General features: G+C 38.9%; 1 protein-coding gene and 1 long non-coding RNA gene across 9 annotated transcripts in view; one reads left to right on the top strand and one right to left on the bottom strand.

Moving 5' to 3' along the window:
- Positions 1–25,051, top strand: part of FHOD3 (formin homology 2 domain containing 3) — a 404,460-nt gene that overhangs the window by 204,217 nt on the left and 175,192 nt on the right. For all 8 annotated transcript variants that reach the window (XM_062569631.1, XM_062569632.1, XM_062569637.1 and 5 more), the window contains exon 5: positions 3,557–3,662. In XM_062569631.1, the coding sequence (XP_062425615.1) occupies positions 3,557–3,662 (106 nt within the window). The remainder of the gene's footprint in view (positions 1–3,556; positions 3,663–25,051) is intronic.
- LOC134136195 (uncharacterized) lies at positions 3,960–8,700 on the bottom strand. Its single transcript, XR_009957451.1, has 3 exons — positions 8,617–8,700; positions 6,838–7,003; positions 3,960–5,590 (listed from the first exon to the last, which is right to left on the bottom strand). It is a non-coding gene; the product is annotated as an uncharacterized LOC134136195 (long non-coding RNA).

Genomic DNA, 25,051 nt, shown 5'->3' on the forward strand with positions numbered 1-25,051 from the left:
GCAGTTCTGCGGCAATATATCTCATTTCAGTTAAGGATGACTCTATCCTGTAGCAGTTTAATCCTTCAGCTGCTTTGAGAAAGTTCCAGAAGGCTTGTTTTTAAAATATAATAATAAAAAAGCATTTAATTCACAAAATACATCACACTGAAGATCTGTTTTACGTTGCTAAATTTTCCCCAGGAGATATTCTAATATGTATTCACCGATAAATATTTACAATACCTTAGAGTTATAAAGGATATTTTTGTTTTTATCTTTCACTGAATGTCAACAGCCCTCAATCACTCTGTGCTGTTGAAAATTTTCCTTCCTTCCTTGGGCCTGAGCTGAAGTTTACTGAAGCTAGACTACTGTTAACTTCTCTTGCCTAGGAATAATTTTTTTTGTATTGTTTAAATGTTCTTTGTTTTTCCAAAATGACCATATTAGGTCTACCAACAAATCTCAGAACCCATAGACCACAGTTGTTATTCTTTTTGTCTGGTTTTCCAGTCTTGTTGTTTGCTTTTGAGTGAAACCAGAATAGGTTTCTCTCTCAACTTAAGGATTTTGCAAGCCTGCTTTTCAGAAGTTGATGCAAGATCAAGATTTTTGCGAATGTATTAATAAATATGTTCTGAGCTAGAGAGCCGTTCCAACTGAAACAGTCATTACAGTTATATCCCACACAGTGGTTCATATTGTTAGATTTCTTGTTTCTCTCTAATTAGAGACTCACCTGTGGTCCAATAAAATAGTTGTTTGTCATATTTCTGGAAAAAATAGCTTGTTTTCCCACAGCTTTTTGACTCTGTAGTGTGTTACTACTTTTTGCTAAATTCTTTCACATCTGCATCCTTCTGTACTTTCCCTCCCTTGCCCCTGTTCCTGCACTGCCCGCTCTGGGTAGAAGAAACCTGGCACCTTTTCTGTTTAGTTTAGTAGCACAAAGCTTGAATCTGTTGACCTGGGCATACAAATTAACTCACTTCCTAGACACTGGGAATGGTATGCAAGCTCCTCTAGTGTGTAGACTTAGTTTATCTGAACTGTGAATAAACTTTACTTTAAGCTTACCTGACAAACTCCCGGGATTTGTTCCTCTTTTTAGCGTTTTAGGAGAAGCAAGTTTCAAAAATCTCGAAGAGCGAGAGCTCACTCAAATTCTTTTGAGTAAAAATGGCTTACATGAAGGGCTGCATGGGAGGCAGCAGTTGCGTGGCTCTTCTGTATGGTCAAGGAGGAATCTCCTCTGGGGTCCCCTGGGTCTGCTGCTGCTTCTCAGAGGTGTGCTGCAGGTGAATCTCCACCGTACGGGGGGAGCTGAACGTAGCTTGTCATTCAGGGTGAGCTGGCTTACATGCACGCACATTTAGTTATGTGTTTATTTGTAGGTGCTAGGTTTTAGGTCAAGTTCCTCAAGTCTGAGGAGGCCAAAACTGAGATACGGCTTTGATCAGCAGAAGGCATTTTGTCAGGGATCCTTTTCTTGTTGGAGCTCGGGGATGGCTGTAAAATGTTGTGCTAGAAGTTTGTCCGAAGAATTTCGGCAACGATGGCCATATAGATTAACTTGAGGGAAACAGCCGGAGATTTAGAGCTCGGCCATCTCAATGACGGCAGCTGGGAAGGGCTCTGCAGAGGCTGTTGCTCAGGACAGGGCTGCCGGAGGTGCGCGTGCCCCTTCCCAGTGCACCTCCTGTGCGCGAGGACACGCTTTGTGGGTTGGCGGCTCTTCAGGCTGGTGGCTTGGCCAAAGGCACAACAGACCTTATCTCTGTATGAAGAAAAACGCGTCACCCGCAAAAAAAGAAAACAGCAAGAGTAGGAAATAAATAAAATTTTGAGTGCGTGCCTATATAGCAGTGAATTTTATCTTGCAGGTTTTGGATTTTTATCACGTGTTTTGGAAAGTTGTGGGGAATGTTTGTATGCTTCCTTTTTACATAAAGGATAAGTAATTGTATTGTGTGATAAATTTGTATACATGTATATGAATGTATAAAATATATTTAAATTTAACAAATTTTATTTTTGCTTCACTTTCTCCTACAATTTTAAAAATATTCCTCCCATAATTTCCTAATGTCCCATAAATTGCCAGATAACCATGCAATTTTCAAGTATCCTATTTCACCAACCTTTAAAAATTATATGACATAACTAATGAAAGAAATACATTTCTAAGAATGAAAGAAATTCACCACCAGTGAATTGTCAAGTTAAAGAGACTTATTTTAGCTATCTTGGCAGTTTTATAAGTTAGTGTATGTGGCAAATTCAGAAATTTGGCTATTTACAAAGCTGTTTATCTACTATCTAGATCTTGGCTGCTCAGAATTGCAATATTGGAAAGCTGAAATTTCTAATATGCTTCTGTGCATGAAAAATACATATGAGCTGTCATTTTAAAATGATCAGATGAAGGGATTCAGCAAGCATGATGATTTTGTCTGCAGAGTAGATCTGTACCATTAATATTTTAGATTGGTTGCATGCTTAGTTTATGTAGCTAATTCATTAAGTGCTGTTTAATCAAGTTTTTAGTAGTTCTCTGTTTGTCTACATAAGCCTTGTGTAAAGTGAGAAGGGAGGCTTCAGACACTGTGCTCTCCGTTCTCTGCTCACAGCAGTCTGCATGTAGCTCTGAGCGATGCCCTGTGCTTCTTGGTATGTGATATGGTGTCACCTGGTTACCCTGAGTAAAGGACTCGTGATCAAAAAGTAGGTTACTTTAAGAGTTTAACTCACATCAAATTATTAGTCTTGGTCCTTCTTGCTGTTTCGTTAATGAGAATAACAGCAAGAGCTCTGAGTTGTTAGTGCTTTTACTAAACATCAATGTGTCAGTGATACTTTTTCTTTTCCAGATTCTGTTGTATTTGTGCTTATATTTTTTAAAAAGATGCTTAAGCCTCTGCTTTATGTAGCTTGTTAAAGTTACATGGAAGTAGCAATACCAATTGTACATAGCTTGTGTAATTTGAAATTGCATCTGTATCATAAATGAGAGGTAGGTCACTTCTGTGCAAGGCCAACTCAATTTTAAGTGCTGTAAATTTTATGTTAAGTGGAGCTAGACAGGGCTGTTCTAAGGTAACGTTAATGCATGTTGACTTCTTAAACGCCTGCTGAAATTGACTGGTTTTTTTACATTAAGGGAAAATGCTAGTAATTGAATTTGTATTATTTAAAAAACAGAAAAAAGATTCTCTTAAATATAGGAAATAGTTTGGAAAGGAAGTAAGCTTTTGATGAAATTACAGTATTGGATAGAAAGTCTGCAGTCTTTTATAAAGAAAAATAAATGACAATCAAAGTCAGACGTTTTACTAACGTTAATCTTCCATAGTTGACTTTAAGGTAAAAGGTAAAGGTGAGTGTTTTTCCTGCCTTGCATAGATGCATTTCATTCTGATTTTAAAATGTCTTCTATGACGTCTTTCAGAAGAACTTGCTTCAATCATCTGAAAACACAAAGACAATGTTACAAGCCTGCATTTGGTTTTACATTATGGTGTACTCTGTTGCCTTGTCTTTCAAAATTGTAATGCAGCTTTCTCTTTTGTGGCAGGATGACAAGGACTTGGTTCATGAGTTTGTGGTGGCTGAAGGTCTAACATGCTTGATCAAGGTGGGAGCAGAGGCAGACCAGAACTATCAGAACTACATTTTAAGAGGTAAAAAAATGCTCCAAAAGCTGTTTTGATTGCTCTGAATCTCTTTCTCAGGTCTGCTATGACTGTCACGTCAAGCATCTGTAACATGTTTCTCAGATTGCTCCAGATTCTTGAATGTTTTGTGGGAAATTTAAGGAGTGGGGTGGGGGCTAGCACTCATCACGGAGTAGGATGACTGCCTGCAGTTTTCATCTAACGAGGAAACCCAAGCTGGAAACTGAGAGACCTGCTTTAGTGTTTTGAAGAACTACGAGTAAGAGGAGAAGAGTCACACTGAGAGATCTTTATTGCTGCATGATCTCACAGTAAGCAGAGATGGTAACAAGTACAAACAAGTACATAGTTGTGGTAGATGGCTCATCTGAATTTTATCCATATATAACTATCTTTAAAAATGTCAATTTGATATATTTAGCTGCCAAAACTCAATCTACAAATTGAGGAGTAAAAAGAAAAAGAGAGAAAAGGATTTTTTAGATAACCTAATTCTAAGGTTTGAGGATTTGAGTAGTAAGTGTAACTTACTTCATGTAAAGAACTTGAAGATTAGATCTGTACAAATACTTGCTTATTAGGATGTGTAAGAAACCAAACTACTGTCACAAAACTCATTCTCTGCCAGTACCTGAGCAGTGGTGGCTGATAGTTTACATACACTCAGGAATAAAAGACTGTGTACCACAATAAAACTAGACAAATATACAAAAATATTAAAGAAAAAAGATTCTCTCTCTAAATATAGGGGGGGAAATGATTTCTAGGAGACAGTTAGCCATAAATGTTCTCAAAAAGTTTGAACTGGAATCAAATTAAAGATGCTGCATTGGCCAGCTTATCCTTCAGTCCAGTGTTTCACTCTTTTGTGAGCTCAGCATTGATCTCCCTCAGCTGGATGATGTCTTCCCCCTTCAGCTGACTGTGTAGCCAAATATTGCTAATTCAAAACAGAGAAACCTAACAGGTATTTACAGTACCTGAGTGTCCAGGTAGCCTCATAATGCAAACAGAGGATAGTCCTGCAGTTCATCTTTACCAGGATCAGATCAGATCCAGGGCACAGAGCCTAAGAGTTGACAGAATGATCTACTAATGTCAGAGAAGTCAGTCACATCTGAACGATCTTAGCACAGTATTGTGTGTATCTTCAGCTTCAGTTCACTGAGAGCTTATTTGGCGTTCCGGAGTGGATTAAGAAGAATTGAAACTTCCCTTCTCATAGATTGCTTTTCAACAGGAATAAAATGCTTCATGTGTATGTTACTGGAGACGACCCCAGTGCAGCCAGAATTCAGGGAGGACTGCTATGGTCTGTTTCTTGGTGTGTGGCTTCTGTAGCTGTGCTGTGCTTAAGAGCTTGAATCCATGTCTGCTGAAGTTGTTGAGTTTCCACTGAATTCAGTGACTGATACAGCAGGGCCTTGGTGCTAATGTCCATGGCATTGCACTGAGGAAATTACAACCTAGGCTGTTGCACTAGTATTAGCAAGTGTTTGCTGTTCCTTTAAAAAAAAAAATAAAACTAAAAAATCCCACGCATAAGTATGCCATAAAGCTAAGAACTTTGTTACAAGAAGACTTTTAGGGCTTGGTACTATCTAAAGTGTGGTGGTGTTCAGTTTTTTTGAATTATGTTTTACTGGTTCATGAAGCTAAAAATTCCCTCTGCATAGTATATCCTAGCATCTATTACAGCAGTACAATTTTCAATGTTTTTCTGTGTGACTTGGGTTCTATTTTAGAAATGAAATTTATGTCTTGATTGTCATTCAGGAAGTTCAAAGCTTGTTTCAGCTCCAAGTTTTTGTCAGCTGGTTTTCAGTTCCAGGAACCAGTGTGCGCTTTCTGAATAGGTCTGCATGTGCCATGAGATAGAGAGAGGTTTGGAAGTACAGTGTAGCCAGTCTTATCCAAATACATTGAGGAGGCTGCTGAAAAGGAACATAAAATACATCATGTAAGACTATTTCTCTGGTATGTTGTTTTTAGAAGACTATAGTAAGCGGCTGATTTTTTTTGCCAGTTGTGTGTGTTATTGCAGTGCTGAATTTTGCTAAGCAGACAGTGCTGGGTGTGTGTAGGTATGTAAATATTACCAGAGGTGCATCACAATTAACACTGAGATGGTCCTGTAAGCTCTGAACTCTGTGTTAAGTTACAGAGATAACACAGAGATAAAGGAGCACTTTTCTGCAGCTTTTCAGCCTTACAGCTGTGGTGTCCTTGTCTGCAGTCCCTTTTGGCATGGGAAATACCCTCCTTATTTTCACCAGACTTAACCTGAACAAAAAAGCGATGCGATTTCTCCTTTGTTCCATACTCCAGCTGAATTCCTCTGGCGACTTTCATTTAATTTACTGTTTGCCTCTCATGGTCCTAACACGGATTGCAGTGTTGATGCTGAACGGCAATCTTATGCAGGACATTGCTCGTTCTCCTAGGGCTCACCAATGCAGTGCTACACTTGTACATAGGTTCTGAGTATTTTCTGTGAAATTGTTTGCCTGCACACTGTCAAGAAACATCTTTGTACCTAGAGGTGCACAAAGGGTGGAATTACACGTATACAGAAATGTTAACAGGTGTTAGTTATTTCTTGAGAGTACTGCTTTCCTTTTTTCTGAAGGCCTGTAACATTCCACTCAAATGCTTCCTGACAGCGAATTGCTGCTTAATAGTTTTGACTTGGGTCACAAAAGTTTTAGTTACTTTAATGGTTAAGTGAATAGAAGGTAACAGTGTGCCTTTTAGGTGGAATAATACAGAGCAACCAAGACAGTTCATTGTCAAGTGCTACAGAGTGACTATTTCTGCTAGGTCGTGTAAAGTGGTATTATTTCACAGAACCTTTCCCCAAATGTTCTCTTTTCTCATTGTATAATCTGTAGGCCCCGAAACTACAGTAGTCAGAGCTTCTCTTTCAAGTTACTCTGTTGAAACATTACTTGGAGCACAGCTTTTGCTCCTCCTTACTTATTGGTTCTTTGGCTTAAATTTACTCTGTAATGTTCCTTCAAGTTTTTATGGAGATGTAAAGAAATAGTGAGTTTTGTGTGGGTGGGTGGCTGAATTTCACAGAAACAGGAATACTATTCTTCTTTCTTTTCCCCCCCTCCCTTTTGAGAATCTCTGTAAGGAAGTGTAGTGCACTAGTGACTGTAGTTAAACATTTCTGTACCAGTGAAAAGATGGCAATGTGGTGGGTGTTGCATCAACATTCAAAAACAGATGGAAATGAATTTGAAGACAGAGGAGAATGGTCACAGTTGTTGAGGATTAATATAGATGATCTTTTGAAGGCACTTTGGATATCATTTTGAACACACCTCTCTTCTGTTTCTGCCCTAGAATGAAAAAGCAACATCTGAAATGTAATGACTAAGCATAAGCTAAAGAATTAATAAAATTATGGCAATCTTCATTTTTTTTTAATTTAGCCAGTGCTGTTGGGAAGGTAAGAAAGGAGAACAATGTGTGCAGGCCCAAGGTTAAGTGTTATAAAAACATACTGGGTAAGTGAGGCAGGGAGTGCTCAGGGGTGAGCCCGCTGGCACCAGTCTGTGGGCAACTCTGCCCACTGGGGTTCGGGCCACTGGTCCGCAGAGAGAAGGCTGTCAAAAGATCGTCTAGTCTTTTTGCAGAGCTTATTTGCTTACTTGAATCCCTAATTGTCTGTCTGTGGATTCAGATCGGTGTTTAGTGTTGTCCAGAATTAGACGAAAGCTGGAAGGGTCATTCCTGTGGTCTGAAAGCGCAAGCTAGGTATCCAAACAGGGAGAGGCCTTGACCGTGTTACAGCAAAAAATGTCAAAGATCTAAGGCTGAGGAGAAAATTGGGTCATCAGGCAGTGATTATCCCAAAGCATCTTGGAGGGAATTCTGCCTTTAGATACAGCGTTCAGATTTAGTGAGAGTTACTCCTGCAGCAAAGTAATTCTAAATCCATGCTTGTGGTATTTTTAACTATTCAATACAAGCTTAGCTAAACAAAGTTGAAAAGGTGAAGAGAAATTGCTCAATATTAAAAGATACTGGTTATAAAGCAGAGTGATTTTGCTATTTGAATATGAAGTTAGTGATCTGTTTGTTGTTTGTGGTGTTTAAATATACAGACTGCTCCGGAGTTTGTCAGACTTGGACACAGATGTCCAGATAGCGAGTCAGGTAGCTAAAGTGACAGACGAGGAGCTCAATCACAGGCATGTCACTACAGCCTCCAGCAATTAGGCCTATTTATAAAACTGGCGGCATGTGATTTCACCTGTGTGCCAACTTTAGAACAAACGGCTGTGCTGCACATTCTAGGAAAGCTGATTAAATTCCTGAAACAACTCAGTCCTGTATGGTCTGGTTCCTATCTGTCACGGGGACACTGAGTGCTCAAAGATATCCAGAAGTTAGAGGAAGCAGAAAGTGCGGGTGAAGTTTTGCAAGCAGACGGTAGAAGCTGTTGATTATAACCCTCTTGTTCTAAAAGCCAAGCATGAAGTTATCAGGAAACTGATGGCATTTCTGCATCAAGCCAACTACTGCTTGAAATACTCGGGGTTTATAGCTGGCTCTCTGTAACGCAGGGATTGATGCATTTCCAAGAATCAACTGGCTGTGTTTACCTAAAAGATCCCTCATTATTGCTGGGACCAGGATAATTCCAGTGCTCTTGAATTCTCCTCCCTCATCCTGACAGATTATGTGACTTTGGCCTTTTGCATTGAAGGTTAAGTATTATATAGAGTTTAGGATGGGGGAGCTGGGGCATCTGCAGTGAATGTAAATGATGCATTGTAGCATGAGCATGGTTTGTATAAACACCAAAAGAAGAGAAACAAAATCAGTAAGAGCTTATGCCTATCCCAAATGAACACATCTTGCTAAACTGGTATTGCAGCAGAGAAACAGATGGTAGTAATGTAAGTTTATTAGTGAAAATGGAATTAATACTATATAACAGGCATACCTTTGCATTGTTCCTGTTTCAGTGTGTGTTGGAGGGCTGTGTAAAGTATTCCAGCTGAAGAAAGGTATTCCAGCAACTTCAGACTCTATGGCAAGAGCCACAAGTAAATAGGAACAGACAGTATGTGATTAGGCTTACCTTTATTTCTTTTCCTGGAGTCAAATATCAAAAGTTTCCTAATGCTTTTCCCTTGGCCTTCGATGTGCAGGTATCTGTATGCATCTGTGGAGGGCTTATATGCATCTCTAAGCACTCAATTTGACCTCTCATGAGCAATCCTTTAAAAATTATGTAAACTTACCAGCTGATTTCAAAATAGCCATAGATCTATGCCCTAAAGCAAGTGCCTAAAGCAATCAAGAATATTGCCTCCAAGAGGGACTTCTGTAAATTCAAATCTTTGATCTTTCTACTGACTCTAATAAAAAAGATACCAGAGTTACACTCTTGTCCTGTGGGTATTTGACCATAAAACCATTTTAACAGCTAACTGATTCCCTTGTAGCTGATATATCCATAGCAACTCTGGGTGGAGAGAGATGCTTAGATTCCTAAAAGGCAGCATAGTGCGGTAGCGTGCTTGTGCTAATGAGACCTGTTAATCAGCAGCACTGCTGAGCAGCGGTGCAGCAGTGCTGGGCTGCAGCTGGGCTGTTGCCATCTGTAAAAGCAGCACGCTTTCCACTGGCATGCTTTGCAGGTGCCAGTTGTTGTAGTTCATATCAAAGGGAGCAGACTCATAAAAATCAGATCTGCTCCTGCTACATGTTTGCTGAAACCTCAAGGTGTTCAAGGTGTTCCTCTTTTTGTGTCTTGCAAAGCTATGGGGTAAAAATGTGCGGAGTTTGAATCCTGGTTCGTGAACTCTGTAGATTAGAAATGATGGTGTGATGACAATGCTCTTCGTTTTGCCAGTTTGCATGTTTTACCACCTCCATGATCAGTAATGTAAACAGTGGGCCTTCCTGGCTCAGTAGCTGAATTCTCTTTCATCTCTGTAAAACTCTCCTCAGGATCTCAGGACTAAATGCATTTGTTTACTTGTTCAAGGGTAGTCAGAGAGCTTGGCCTTGGAAATCATACAGTTTAAAAAGAGGGAAAACATCCTTCTTCCTTTTTAAAATATACTTTTAGCAAATATAACCTTTCTTCATTTCACATCTGATTATTTTAAAACGATATTTATTAGGATCAATTTTTGCCTTTATTGCTTCCTGACTGAGAGCTTCCTACCAAGCACAGTCTTAAGTGTTCCTTTAGCTGGTGGAGCAATCCTTCTCCTCTCTTTCCTCCCTTCTCTTCTCCCTGGATGCGATTCTGATCTGTGATCCGTCTGGAAATAGAGCCAGATGGTCCTAACACACTGCATACGGTACAAATCCTCCCGGTCTGGGATGGGAATTGGCACTGAATCAAACCTGAGTTCAAAAGTTTAACCACTATATAGTAATTTACACATCTACAAATAAACCGAGCTGGTCCTTGCTTTCTGTGCTATATGAAATGGCCTTTCATGTTGTGACTGTTCACAAGGAGGATATAGGGTTCTCATAGTCTACATGGAATTCAGGAATAACACCACCATAAAATTATGGATTTCCCTTGTTTTTAAAGCTGACAGAGGCTGGAAGGCTTTGGGTTGCTTTCTGTCTACATGAAAATGAATCTTCAGTGTTTGTGTGATTTCTTTTTATGCTTTGTGAAATTCCCATGAAATGTGACACTTCAGGCTATGAAGACCCTGTGTAAAATGAGGAATTGAACCATGAAAAATGCACATCCTTAACTACTGAGCAAAGAGTAAGTGCTTGGAAAGTAGTCCCAGGAGCCTTTAAAGCCATTTTGGATGTTATATGATTTAACTACTTGAAATTTATGAAGGAAAACAATGTACTAATTCCAACTGGTAGGATTGTATTACAGAGTATTCCTTCCTTTTTTGTAGTAATTTTTTAACCTGAAATATGAAAAGACTGATTTATGAGAAAAGGAGAAAATGTGCATGAAATAAAGACATTCATTAGCTGGCGCTTATCTGCAGGATTGCACATAGTCCTCTGCCATTTGTGATTTCATTATGAACTACTTAGAATAAATATATACGTGCAATATATTGTATAGTACAGTGGGGAAAATAACATTTGTTTATCCTCATTTCAAGATTAGATACTTCCACAGGTATTTGTAATGGTGATTACTAGGGTGCCACATAAAGTACTCTGTTCTGAAACATAGAAGCTGAGGACATTAAGGCCTTTAAAGGGGGAAAAAGTCAAATGTGTATTTAAAATGCTTGATCATTAGTAACTGCTGACTGTTATTCCATGAAAATGAGTGTTGTATGGCATAATGACAGGTCACAAATGAGATTCTTTGAATGTCTTTGAAGTTTATTTCCGTTTCCAGATATGTTTGAATTACTTTTAGTTACATCTGAGCACTGTCTGTCTGTATTTATTGTAAAAGTGCATGTCTATGCATTTCTGTAGGTCATGTTCTCCGAAGTGCAATGAGAAAACTGGAACAGTGGATTGTAAACTCTTTAAAGGTTCCTTTTCATTAGCATGAGGCAGTGGCATTCTTGGAACCTCTGTTTGCAATCAAAATATTAAAAAAATATTAATAATTCTCCATGGATCTAAGGACTATAGTTAGAGAAGAGGAGAAGACATACTCTGCCTGCTGCAGTTTGGGAAGGCAGAATTAGCCAAGAGCCGAGTGTTTACAAGGTTTAAATGAGAAAAAATGGAAACTTCTGGCTGCTTCTTTATGAAGGATGAGTGGCAGTTTACTGTCTTAGCGCTCCGTACTTTCATATGCATGGGTTGGGGTACTGATGGTGGTGTTGGAGAGCAGAGCACAGGAGTATCCCCACACTGCCCACATATACACAAAAGTTGTCAATGCGTGCCTGGGCAGGGATGACAGCAAACCCTTGACACTCAGCAAAGCCATGCCAGCATGGGAAAGATGACAAGAACTACATCTTTTCTGTTGAAGCAAGATGTGGAAAAGTATTGTGGTGTTGTCGGTTCCTGTCTGCTGCAGCAGTTGCACCCTTGGGGAAAGCACAGATTTAGTCTTCATCAGAGTTGTACACAAAGTAGGAATTAAAGACCACCTTGAACTATGAAGTTTGTAATTTTAACGCGGTTTCTTTGTCATCATATTTCCAGGCAAGAAGGAATTTTTCAGGTTTTGAGTTTGTGAGGCATTTACAATGTTCTCCATTTAAATTTTCTTGCTAAACTATCTGCTTTAAAGCCAGGAAAGGAGAACGTACAGATCTCCTGCCCCCTAGTGATACAATGGAGAGCGCTGAGTTTCATTAGCTGCTGGAAGTGTAGTATGTCAGCTGTTTAGATGGATTTTCAGTAATTTTTGTTTGAAATTTCTTCCCAGGCATTTTAGTGAAGAGACTTTTACTTCAGGTGGGTGCCATACAAAATGATTTATTTTTTCCTTTACCTCTTTTAATTTGTTAACAGCAAGAAAACAAGTATTCTTTCCTCTACCAACTTAAGAGTAGTTTGTTTGTTTGTTCAAATGGTTCTGGAGATGACCAAAATGATTTTAAAAAGGGAGTGGGAGGGAATATTCAGGGTGCATGGGAGCAGGGAAGACGAGCAGCCTCTGAACATAAGACCAAGGCTGGAATGTTTCAGTCCCACAGATTGATGTTTCCAAAAAGTGGCAAGTAAGTTAAAGGTGGAGGGTAATGATTTGATGATAAACTTGCACAGTAATCTAGACGATGCCTGGATGAAATATACAGAACATAAGTAGAAAAGAAGAGTTTAGGGTTTGCCCTCAGGTTCCTTGAAAGGACACATCAAAGGAAGGAAAATGGTACATGGCTTAGTGAGAGAGACTCCGTAGAGAAAGGTCTCCCTGGTGCTGGGAAGGCAAGCAGTGTTAACTTGCTAACTCAGGAAAGATTGCTATATAGGGGAAGATCCAAAGGTTTAGTTCAAATGAAAGCTCGAAGTGGGCAGACTTTCCTTTGGAGTTTGCTATTTTTCTTTTGACTTTTTTTCCCATTCCCTGAAACAGAGAAATTTGTACTGTTTGCTAGAAGTGCCATCAGATGACTCTGCTGTTATTGTACTTTGACTTGAATCACTAAAGTACTGCTCAGCAGAAACAAGTGTACCTATAGCATGTTTTAAGTGGTTTATTTAAATGGCTGGTGGGACAGTAAAGACTTCTGCCAATTTTGGGCCATATTCTGTTTCTTCCTACTTAACCTCCTACTACGCATTATCACCTCTCCAAACAAGGGTCTTGGCTTCCTCTCTCCCTGTGTCTCCTGCCTTCTGTTCCCCTTCCGACCCTGACTTCCTAAGTGCATACTCCATACCTCTTCAGAAAGAGCTCCATCGTTTTGAAAGCTAGACCCCACGTCGGCTTTGGGTACCGTGGGGTTGCACAGCGCTTGACCTCTGACAAGCTTCAAGTGGCTGAAGTGACACGGGTCACTGTTGGCAGACTTTTACTCTGGGGCTCTGTATCACAGCAGCCTGCTGCTGTGTGCAGAGAACTGTGTCAGGGAACAGGTGCTTGTTTTTCACCTGTGCGCTGTGATGGGCCAGACATTTTTGCGTTTAAGGCAGAAACCGATGCGTGATTTCCAACTTCTCAAAAATCAGTATTGAGTTACTACAAGCTTGCTTCTAGGATTCAAGATAATATTTGTAAGGGAAGGATGGATAGTAGCATTTCTTAACCTGATTTATTGATCTCTAAGAATATTCTTATATTTATGCTTTTAATAAAGGTTTACAACAGCTGTGTTCCTTAAGACACTTAGCAACAAATACACTAAGAACATTTTAAAGTTGATGAATATACTCTTGAAAATTAATAAATACCTGTATACCTTGCTTTGCATGCACATATGCCCCCTTTGTGTGCAAGCTGATACAGCCTGTGATCACACACGAGTATGGCTTTTTGCATAGCTGCCCTGCTTCAGTCAGTGAATGCTGTCACACCTGTGCACTTAGTAAATGCCTTTTAAATAGACTGTCTTATCATCAGTGTTTCCCAAGGCTTTCGGGTTTACTTCATGCTATGTAAACTCTGTTATAAAATATTTGTTCTCCTCATGGATTTTTTTCAGTGGTTTGCAGCTCATGTTATCCAAGAGCTTCACAAATGCTATGCCGTTCTCAAGAGCTGAAAAGGAGGCATTATCTTCGCATTGCAGATAAGGAAATGAGGCACAGAGAGTGGATGTATTCTGAATTCAGAAAAATTTAGTAAGCCTCGGTGCTGTCTTGGGGACTCCTTGGACTGTATTTTCAGATTGATAGCACACTTTCCGTTTCTGCCTTTCCTTCACTCTTAATGTGTCTTACCCCATTTAAACTCTTGCTCAGCCTGTCCTAGTTTTAGCTCTCTGATCTGTCTATATGTGAACTGTTTTCCCCTCCCCATATCAACTTCTGTTCCCCTTCATCAGTTTATCAATACTTTTACATCATCAATTCATTTACATTAATTTGTTCAGAAGACTTAAACATCTTTCCTTCTCATTGCTTGTTCCCACCTCTGCGCTGTCTCTGGGATTCTGGCACCACAGCTGTGTTTGTGTGATGCTATAATGAACCTGACAGAGGAATGTGTTCATCTGAAAAATTGCTCAGCAGGGAAAAAGGTGGGCTTTTGCAGGAGTGTTTTTATTTTTTAGTACTGTTGAATTTCCCAGTCCAGTTCTCTGTGGTGAGACGCAAACCCTGTCCCAGCAAAAACCCTGAGTTTGGCCTGAGACAGAAGAAAAAGAATGTGTACTGCAGTAGGGCTATCAAATATGTAGCCACAATTTTAGTGTCTTATTTCTTGTCCATTTTTTTCCTTCAACATCTCTCGTATCAGTCCTAATTCCTATGTTCCCTCCAGCCAAATAGCTTTTAGTCTTGCCATTATTTCTCTTATTTAACCCAGTGACTTCATCTCTCTTCATGACTGTCTGATCCTCATTGGGCTTTCTGTCAGAGCCCATGGCTTCATGAAAAGTATTAGTCCTTCATGCCTTTCATTGCACTGAATGGAAGGAGAGGATGAAGTGAGGAAGAAGAGTCAGACAGGATACTTGTGCAGCTAAACTTCATATTTGCAGGCTTTGGGAAGCCTACAGAATTGTTACATACTTATCAATCTTGTTGATAACATGGCCAATGCATGTTGTATCTTCGAAGGAGCAAAAACTAGAATCCTATTCATCAGTCCACGCTAGCAGGACAATTCCTGACTGATGGAATGATTGCACATGTCTTTCTTCCCAAGCCTGGTCGAATGGCTGGTGGTGAGATGTGCCTCCTAGGGCCCAAGGCAGTGCATGTGCTGACCAGGATCTTGGTTAACTGAGTACCATGGACAGGGACTGCTCAGTGGGCAACTGTGCAAGACTTAAATCATGAAAACATTGTTAGGAAAGATCATGTAGGCCAACATGATTGGGGACAAAACAGCATTTTCTTAGTGTCACGTAAAATAGATGAGTGCTTCTAAGTTTTTTCGATAGGCATTTCAGTTTCAGTCCTCCTGTTCAACTGTGTTTGATCCAAAGCAATTCAAGCCTCTTGAAGTGCAGTTTCATAGATAAAGAATACTACTTCTGCCAGAAACTTCAAGGCAACGCTACAGGTGTTTACAGAATCCTCTCTCAGAGCACTTCTCATATCACGTTGAGAAAATCCTTTCTAACATCTTTTTTGTCTAAAGCAAATCTCAAGTAGTCATGGCCTGCACTCTTTATTTGATAGTTCATTTGAACATAGCGATGCAGTAGTTTTAAGCAGCCCTATCCTAATCCATTTTCAAAATTTGATGTGAACCAACCTGTAGATGGAATGTGACACACTTTGTAACACAGGTTGGAAGGAACCTCTGGAGATCATCTAGTTCAACCCCCCTGCTCAAGCAGGGTCACCTAGAGCGCATTGCCCAGGATTGCATCCAAGCAAATTTGGACTATCTCCAAGGAAGGAGACTCCGCAACCCCTCTGGGCAACATGTTCCAGTGCTCTGTCACCTGCAGAGTAAAGAAGTTTTTTCTCACGTTCAGACAGAACTTCCTGCATTTCAGTTTGTGCCCATTGACTCTCGCCCTATTGCTGGGCACCACTGAAAAGAGTCTGGCCCCATCTACTTTACACTCTCCTTTTAGATACTTACACATATTGATAAGATCCCCTGTCTGCCTTGTCTTTTCTAGGCTGACCAGATCCAGCTCTATGCCTTTCCTCATGTGAGGAGTCGTCTTAGTAGCCCTTTGCTGGACTCACACCAGTAGCTGCATGTCTTTCTTGTACTGGGGATCCCAGAACTGGACACAGCACTCCAGATGCAGCCTCACCAGGGTCAAGTACAGGGGGAGGATCATTTCCCTCGACATGCTGACAATTGCTGCATGATCTCTGGCAGGGCATGTGATTTCTCCCCCAGTCCTATGAGGGCCATGACGGCAACAGTGTTGGCTTCTGAATTAAATGTATGAATGAACTGGGAGAAAGTTAGTTCTCTGGAAACTTTTATTTATAATTAAAGATTTTGTTTTTTTCTTCATTCTAGTTTTCTTTTTTTCTTTTTAACACTTCTACAAGATGAATCCTTTATGCCTTTAAGAGGGAGGGGGAAAAAAAGTAGACTTTTAAAACTTTTAAACTCTGTTTGCTTGGATATCAGTGCATTGGTGAGATGTTCAAGAATACAGTCAGTATGTCTTCTCATCAGAAGACTTGCAAGACTTAGGACATGGTAAACCCCCAATGCTTTGAAGTTGTGAAATTAGTTTTAAAAATAATGAGATATTAAAAAAATTTTGATTCTTTGTATTTTCATAGTGATTTCTGCCTGTAATAGATATGATATGTTCAAGTTTTACTCTATAGTTGGAAGAGCAATAATCTTAGAAAAGAAAAGATCATCAGCTAATGATATCACTCCAAACCTGAGGTTGTAGATTAAAAAAATAAATAGATTGCTCTGGAGTTACAGGAGCTGGTCCTTAACAGATGATGGTGACAGAAATACTGTTCCTTCTGGACTTGGATGTACCTTGAAACTGCTGCTGTGTATGCACACAAAGCATAAACATCATGAAATGGTGTACACGGTTCGAAGTGTTGCAAATAGGAATGTTTCTTGCAAGCAGGACTTTGTGAAGCTTTTACTTCATGTAGGATTAAGACCTGATGGGCTTGATTGTGGTTTTTTGTTTTGGTTTGGTTTTGGGTTTTTTTTTTTTTCCTTTGTTACACTGCTGACATGAATAGTAGTTGCTCTTGACATGTGTGAGACACACACAAATTAGGTCAAGAACTCTTAAACAACTAAGAAACTTTTACATAGTTATTTGCCTGTTATGTTGCAATAGTCCAGCAAACAAAAACACAGTAATACAGAAAAACTATGTTAATAATTGGAAAAGTAATCTTTGTTGCTTTTCCTGCAGCACTGAAAGATGTTTTGCTTGCATTGACATTCATTGCCTGTTTTTCATTTCAAAGGCATCATGATCACTGCCTTAAAACATAGGAGCTTTTTTGTATATGCTCTGAAAAATTTGGAAACTTCCATTAAAAATAGTCAGAGTAATGCAGTGTTGCTTTTGCTGAAGCTCTCATTTTTCAGTAATATTCCTTTGTGTTTATTTGTAATCTTAAAGAGAAAAAAAAATCATTTAAAAGTCTTGCTTACTGGACTATGCTGTAAGAACCACAAACGTGTTACTGCACATTATAAAATGCTAGTACATATCTTAATATATACTTCATGTAGAATACATAGGGCTGTGGTTTCTCTAAATATAGTGATTATTTTTGGCATTTCTGCTCTTCCCTCCAACTGTTTCATTCTCAACAAGAACCACATTGCATCTGAACCACATTGCAAATGCTCAAATAGCTAGAAAGTATTTTGAACCAGCAGCTAATGAAGAACATTGCATACTACATTTTTGAAAGTGGTTTACTTTTTGTCTTTTTTTTTAAATCAAATGAAATTCAGAGATCTTTCAGAGTCAAAGAAACTTTCATTTTTTAAATTTCTTCCCCTTGATGTTTCAAATCATCTTTATGTTGTCATTACTGCAAGTGGAAAAGCATCCAGTAAACCAAAACTGTGAAGCAGCTTTATTTTTACAGAATATTGCTCTCACTGTAACCAGCTTTAAGCTTTCGGTTGGTTTCACTTTGCACCACTACACGGTTATGTATGTGTGCCAGTGAAGGAGATGGCTTCTGCTGCCTCTATTCTAGTTGGAGGTATTTAGGGAAAACATCATTTCCCTGTCCTAAGGTAGTGCAGTAAATTGGCAGTCCTTCAGTACTATGGCTATTTTTTCCCATATCTGCACCATCCTTGCCATTCATCCAGAATGTGAAATTGTTCTGGGTTAAAATTAACTGATTACTTATTTTTGGTGGATCATTTTGACCTTTTTCAGTTTTTAACCCAGTCTATCATGGACATACATGATTTGCTGTAACAGCATAAGGTAAGGCGCACCCCTGAGGAGGGCTGAACTGCTGCTTCCAGCACTGACATTGACTTACTCTGTTGCAAAGTGTGTGTGAAATTCTTGCTTTGGTAACCAGACTGAAACACCTTTTTTTTTCTTTTCTTTCTTTCTTTCTTTTTTTTTTTTTTTTTTTTTTTTTTTTTGTTTGTTTTTGTTTTTACCATACCCTTGCTGTTACAGACCTATAGGATGATCTTATGCAAGGCAGTTTCTACTCCAGGTGTTTCAGTTTTATCATCTGTAAAATGCTATGATATTTACTGTCTTTATAAATGATCTTTTGAAGTTTGTGGATAAAATTATGTATTCAAGGCATTTTTGTGAAGCCCCATGGAAATGACTTAGCCTTCTCTTTGGAGAGTGGTTGGAGTTATGACCAGGGTTGAATTATGGTACTTGAGGACAGAAGCACCCGAGTCCTTGCTGCTCTCAGGAGAGGAGGAGGAGGCAGCAATGGGAAGAACAGGAGGACTGAAGTGGAGAGACCTGGGAAAGGACCTGGAGAGCTGTATTTGCTTGTTAATTAAAGACATACTTATTGCTCCAGGAGAGATGGAGGTGGATGGGAAGCGGATGCTACTGCTTGAATAAATCTCCAACAGGAACTGCCACCCTTTCAGCCTTGTATGAACCTGCTTGGCTTTTTTAGCATGGGGTGCAAGCACTGGCTGTTTGCTGTCTTGGGCAAGTGCTCATGCACGCAGGTGTATGCATTATTGTGACATTGCTCAAATTATTTGTCAGAAGATGCCACTGGTTCTGTTAAAGACTGAGTGGAGAAAGGCAAGGTGGGAGAAAATCTATCCCAAGTTATGTTTTTCTTCTCTTTTATGGGGAAAGGAGGAAAGATGAGGTATTTGTGTTATTCAACATTAGGGACCTAACTTGGCTAAGTGGAGAAGCTGGATTCCTCAGGACCTCTGGGTAGCTAATAAAGACAGACTTCTCAAGGAAACCCCAGTTTTTATATGTTTATTTTATCAGACTAGCTTGATAATCACTCAGGTACCTAAGGCCAGCTGATACCTAAAGAAACAAGTCCTGGGAACCAAGTGTGGAATTCTGCTAAAGCATGCCAAAAGAACCTGTAAGTGTTTTTGAAATAGTGGTACAACACGTAATAGGCATAATATTTTTATTGGTCTGTGTCAGAGAGATAACTAGAGTTGGATGGATACACCCAGGAATTCATATACATTTTTTTAAAGTACTTAGATATGAAACAAAATTAAGGTGGTTATAGGGTTGCTTTTATGTATAACATTAAAATGCAACAGTCCAGAAGTTATTAGTATATATTGTGAGATATAGATTACAATGAAGTTCCATTTTACTTACCATTTAACTCTTTTCTATGTAATTTATTCAGGAGTAATAGTATTTGAATCTCAGTGCTTAAGTGAAGATAAAATTAACACCCTTTCTTTGATTGCATTTTTATTTTGGGATTTCTAGTTGTAATTCTTTTCCTGCTCTTCTGGCTACCGTGCTTAGCCTAGCCCATCCTGCCCCTTCAGGCAGGTTCTACCCGTGTTCGGTTTGCCTCATAAAAATGAGCATTTGTGTTCTCTTCTGTGGATTATGAAGGGTGTGGAGAGGCTGTCCATCAGTATTTATTTTAGTGCAGTTTTTTCACAGCATGATGCAGCTGGCACTGTGCTGCTTGGAGAGGAGTGGAATATTTCTCCAAGGCCATGTGGGTAATAGACATGAAGGAAAATGTTCCCTATGCCAGAATGACTGTGTTTTAAATCTCTTCAGAGCTGCACTGAAGTTCTTTCTTAGCAATCTTTTTTTTCTCAAGCAGAAGATGACTTGTACAAAAGGCAACTGACTCCGTACTCTGTACCTTTTTGGTTTTTTTATTGCACTTAAAAGTAAAACCCCAGAGCACCTCAAAATGAAAACTGCATCCATTACTACTTTATTCGTGTCACACTCAATTTTGCTGGGCCTCCTACTTCCAGTGAGCTAAGTCATACATATGAAATCTTGCTTTCAAGCATTTATTAAGTCAAGCATTAATAAATCCTGTTTCAATGAGGCTTCAATAAGTGACCATCATCTGATATCTCATTTTGAGGGTTTAATAAATGATTCAGGTGGTATGACAACATCTAGAATGCCTAAGGGAAAAATCAGTGTTAATTAGCGAGTGTTGTCACTTCCATTAGCTACACCAACAAGTAGAAGAGGTCTGGGCTTTGTAAAACTGTTCTCTGAAATTAAGATCACTAAGTGAGGGGTTTCATTATTGCCGTGATCACTAAACTTTGGGGCATCCTTACGAGGCCTCTGATTGTGTGACAGTGTGCTTTTTGGCAGTATTTTCAGTGAAAATTATTTGTGTGCGCTCTGGAAAGTGTCCCAGGCTTTGTAACCACTGTTTCTTCTGCCGTGCTCATCAGTTTGTGGCCTTGATTAACAAAGCTCCTGTCTCGTCTTGCACGAGAGGAAAAGTTAGTGCTGTGCAGTGATTTTCTATGGAAGAACCTGCTTCCTTGAAACGTATGAAAGTCAGAAGAATTGTTCATAAGCTAATAATTACTGGAAATTGTCCAGAGGAAAGGCCTGTCCCTCTTCAGGAGAAAATCTGTTTTCTGATGTAATAGAGAGACTGATATAATTTAAGTGAGTGGGCTGCCTGCATAAAACTGCTACTATAATTCTCTCTGTTGAAAACAAAACATAAAGGGAAGGTACTTTAACTTACCAGGAGGCAGTAGACTTATACTGATTACACCTGTGACATTGCTTTTTGACTGTGATTCTGTGCTTTTATGGCTTTTTATAGTTACTCTGTAAGTCAAAGTCAGGAATAGGGAGATGATGTGCATTGCTGCAGGTTTCTGCTAACTGGTACTCTTGTAATGATTAATCCATTAATCAGATATTTGCATTAGCCAGTGGCCTATACCTGCTCCTAAAGTGGCTTCCTTTTGTCTAAGCTCTTTCCTCTCTCTGGATGCATATGACTATCATTGGCAAAACTCAGGTTTCCACCATGTCTTTGTTGTTCATTGTTGTTCCTGCTCTTAAAGTACTCGTATCATTCCTTCAGCTTCTTATCAAATCATTGTGAACAGTGAATGCTTCTTGCTTTTGAGATGACTTTTATTATAAATTGCATCATGTGGGCTTATTTAATGTTGAAAAATCACAGATGGTGCTTGTATGTTTTCAGATTCCTTCACTTTGTTTCCGAAACTTGTGGAAGTTTCTCTATCGCTTATTTTCTAAGTGAAAACATCCATCATGACTTTGGATTGACTTTTTGCTCTTAAAAATTCAGGCTAAAAATGCTATACATTGAAAATCTGAAAATGGAAGCAGTAGAACCATCGTTCTTTCAGTAAACACTGTGTAAAGTTGCTCTTAAAAACAGTTAGATTAAAAATTTAACTCAGGAGGGGAGAAAAGGGAGAATTTATAAATTGATGGTGAAATGCTAGATTGAGAAATAGTAATATGTTGAGCTTTCTGGAATCTTCCTCAGCAGAACTGGAATGATATTAGAACAAGAATTGAGTGGTGAAGGTGTTGTGAAAGCTGAACTTTTCTGTCCAAACATATCATGCTGTCTTGGTCCCTAAATGAGGCAATGTCATCTGTTGTTTTTAGCATGCATTTTGTTGTAAAAATAGCTTTGTGAAACCACTGTGAAGGTATAGGCTTTGAAAACATGATTTGAAAGGTTATACAAAAAAGCTGCAGTCCTTCATTAAACAGTTCATGCTTGCTTGAAGGCATTTATCATGAAGTGGCTATGGTTTTATTATGATGATGTAAGACTACAAATTTGAGAGGGGAAGATCTGTCGATATGTATTTGTAAGTAGGAATAGATATTTCACGCATGCACATGTATATCTGTAAATACTGTTTGTTTCTTTAAACAACGCAATCATACACACATGCAAGTAAATACACATTACTGCAAGGTGAAGGGAGAAGAAACAGTTGCTGGACTGTAGAAATGACTTAGAGGAAGAGATCTGCACCACGGTAATGGATTTAATCTCCAGTTTGGGTTTTCCTAGTCTTTTAACTATCTGAATTTTATATGCTTAAGCAAAGTTGCATGTGCTAATGAAGATGGGTTTGGAAAACTAAAGGAAAATATTTTCCTAACTAGAAGGCAAAATTCTGTACATAGATTTTCACTGGCATCTCTAACTCTACAATACTTCTGATTGATCATGCAAGGAAAGACACAGTTGTTAAAAAAAAAAAAAAAAAAAAAAAAAGGCAAGAAAAAACAAGGGTAAAGCACTATGATAGCCCTTAACACCAAGACTAAAACATAGGTAGCTTTTGAGTTCTTACTTATGCAAACTTAATATTCTTAATGTTACTTGGATGAGGAATATGTAGTCTGTATGCTGTATACAGGCAGCTTGTTAAAAGTTGGTAGTATAGGTTTAAGAAAAAACACGATGAAAGAAGACAGAAGAGGTAAATGTAGTTGTATCTGATTTCAACTTTGTAGTCATCAAAAGTTCTGGTGGGGGCAGTTGTAGCATACAGAGAATGTGACCCTTGGACATCCCTATGGGACTCTAGTACCTCACTGTGTCTCTGTTTTAAATTTTACTTTCTAACTCTATGAAACATTGTGTAATTAAACTCTTGAAGAAATGAAAGGTGACTGTTGAATCTCACAAGTTTACACTTTTTCCCCCTTCCCTTTGAATTTCATTTTTTAGTGTTCAGAAGAGGGAAAGACATAGAGGCTCTACACTTTGCCGTGTGGAATTTTTGAATAAGGATTTTTAAGGAGAAGGCAAACACACCTCAGTTGAACAGTTAGCTTTACAGGTGTCATTTCCACCGACTGGCTGCTTTTCATGGAGTATGTGAAGTGCATGGAAAGGTTTTGCTTGTTTTGCTAGCTGGCTCATTTCCTTTAAGCATGTTCTTAAATCCCTTTGACTAATGAGAAAACTCTGAAGTATTTATTTTGGCAACGCCTAAATAAAATATCATGCTTGAAATAACCCTGAAAAAAGAAGACACTCTAAGAGCTCCAGAAAAATCCCTCTCTCACCTTCTGAAAATTTCAGTTCAGAACACCTGCAAAAATTCTTCTTTGCGTTGCGTTCGATATGGTGGAAAAGGAAGGAAACCAAGGCAAAAGAGCGTTACACTTGTGGTCAACCCAGGAGAGGAAAAAATCTTCGAATTGATTGCCTTACTAATGCTCCCATTCCTCAAAGTGACCTTCCCAAAGTGTTAACATGTTTTCTTTGTGAGCTACCCCAGCTGCCTGAAATAGGTTGCACGGCGGTAAATGCAGTTCCCTACCTCTGACCCGGCTCAGGAATTCGGGATGGGTATATGGGAATTGCCTCTCTTTCTGAGGCAGCAGCAGCCATATGGAGTACTGTGTTGCTGTAGTCACTGGGCTCATTTCAAATTTGGGAACTAATTTCCTTTTCTGAGCCTCATCCCATAAATACATTGCAAGGAGGAGCACTCATTCTTCTATAGGAACATTTGATAGGAATTGATAGTTATCTACTAGTCTTTTCCAGCAGAAAAGCAGCATTAAGAAGAAATAGGAAGGTTTTGTAAGGACAGAGTTACAGAGCCTGGAGAGTTTCTCTAGAGATTTATGTAATTTGGATAACAATCCTGGTTGTGAGCCTTTCCCTATGTCAAAGTCAAAACGAGATTATGGAAGATGGGAAAGAATAGATTTTATTTTTTAATGCTTGTACGAGCAATGCTCATTCTTTCCTTCAGCACTTCATGCTTTATTTCTTTTTGTAAAGTCATTTGGGTTGGATGTATTTTAGGCACTTAATTTATGTAACTGACTTAGAAGCTCTCTCACAAGTGAACATGCAAAAATTGAGCTCTCGGAAGTTCACAGAGAGCAATATTTTGGCATCTCAGCATACTCGCGGGAAGATGTAAAACCATTCAGTAACATTTATTATGCAATGGATTGTGAAATATATATATATACTTTTTTAAAAATTTAAATCAACTCTATTACAGTAGTGTTGATTTTGTAAAGCTCTTTGAGATTTTTCTTACGCAGTAGCAAGCAGCTGTCCTTATTTAACTGATAACTACTGTTTACATTTATTTTTTCTGCTATTTGACCGCAAAATGTGAATTACTGGCTTTTGGGCTCTTCTGTTTCATTTTTACTTTATGTTAACATAAATTTCTTTGGATCAGGCTGTGGAACACAATGTTTCATTTCCACTCTATTTTCTTCACTGATAAAAACAGAGCAACTCAGGTATTTAATTCTTTAGTTTTTCATTATTTATACTTTACAAACTCTGAAGGACTACACCTTTTTGCCCTGAGAAACCAGAAGGGATGAGATTAATGAAAAATAATTTCCAGTTACTACTGTGAGCCAAAATTAACAGCCCTGTTAACAGCCTAAGGTTGCCAGTCACTCTTAGTTCAGCTGCTTCATTTTATTGTTTACAAAACAATCTTTTTTTCCACCATATAGGTGGACTTTTGTCAAGGAAGAGTAGAGGCCAGTCTGGAAGGGAAACTCATGCTTGTAGTGACCCCTGTCTCTTTTGCTGCAGCAGTGAGAAGGCAAATGAGTCCTTAAAGTGTAGGAAGGAAAAGGATGGCCTTATGATTAATTTTAAGGAGTCTCCACATGGAGAGACAGATTGTGTCTGAAGGTCTGCCATTCTTATCAACTGAGATATCCAGGTACTGCAATAACAAAACACATCCTCAAAAAATCAGACCATCAGGTGTCTCAAATGCAGCATCTGAAGCTAGTGGAAGCTCAATTTTATAGACTAGAATGATTTCTATGTCATAGGTGTGCTATATGGAAAATGTGTTTAGATCTCTGAAGCGCTTGTAGATTGTGTGTGTTGTAGAAAACCCTGCAGGAAATGAAATATTCTGTTTTCAGATTAGG

The sequence above is a fragment of the Rhea pennata genome, chromosome 2, assembly GCF_028389875.1.
Source record: "Rhea pennata isolate bPtePen1 chromosome 2, bPtePen1.pri, whole genome shotgun sequence".
Lineage (NCBI taxonomy): Eukaryota > Metazoa > Chordata > Aves > Rheiformes > Rheidae > Rhea > Rhea pennata.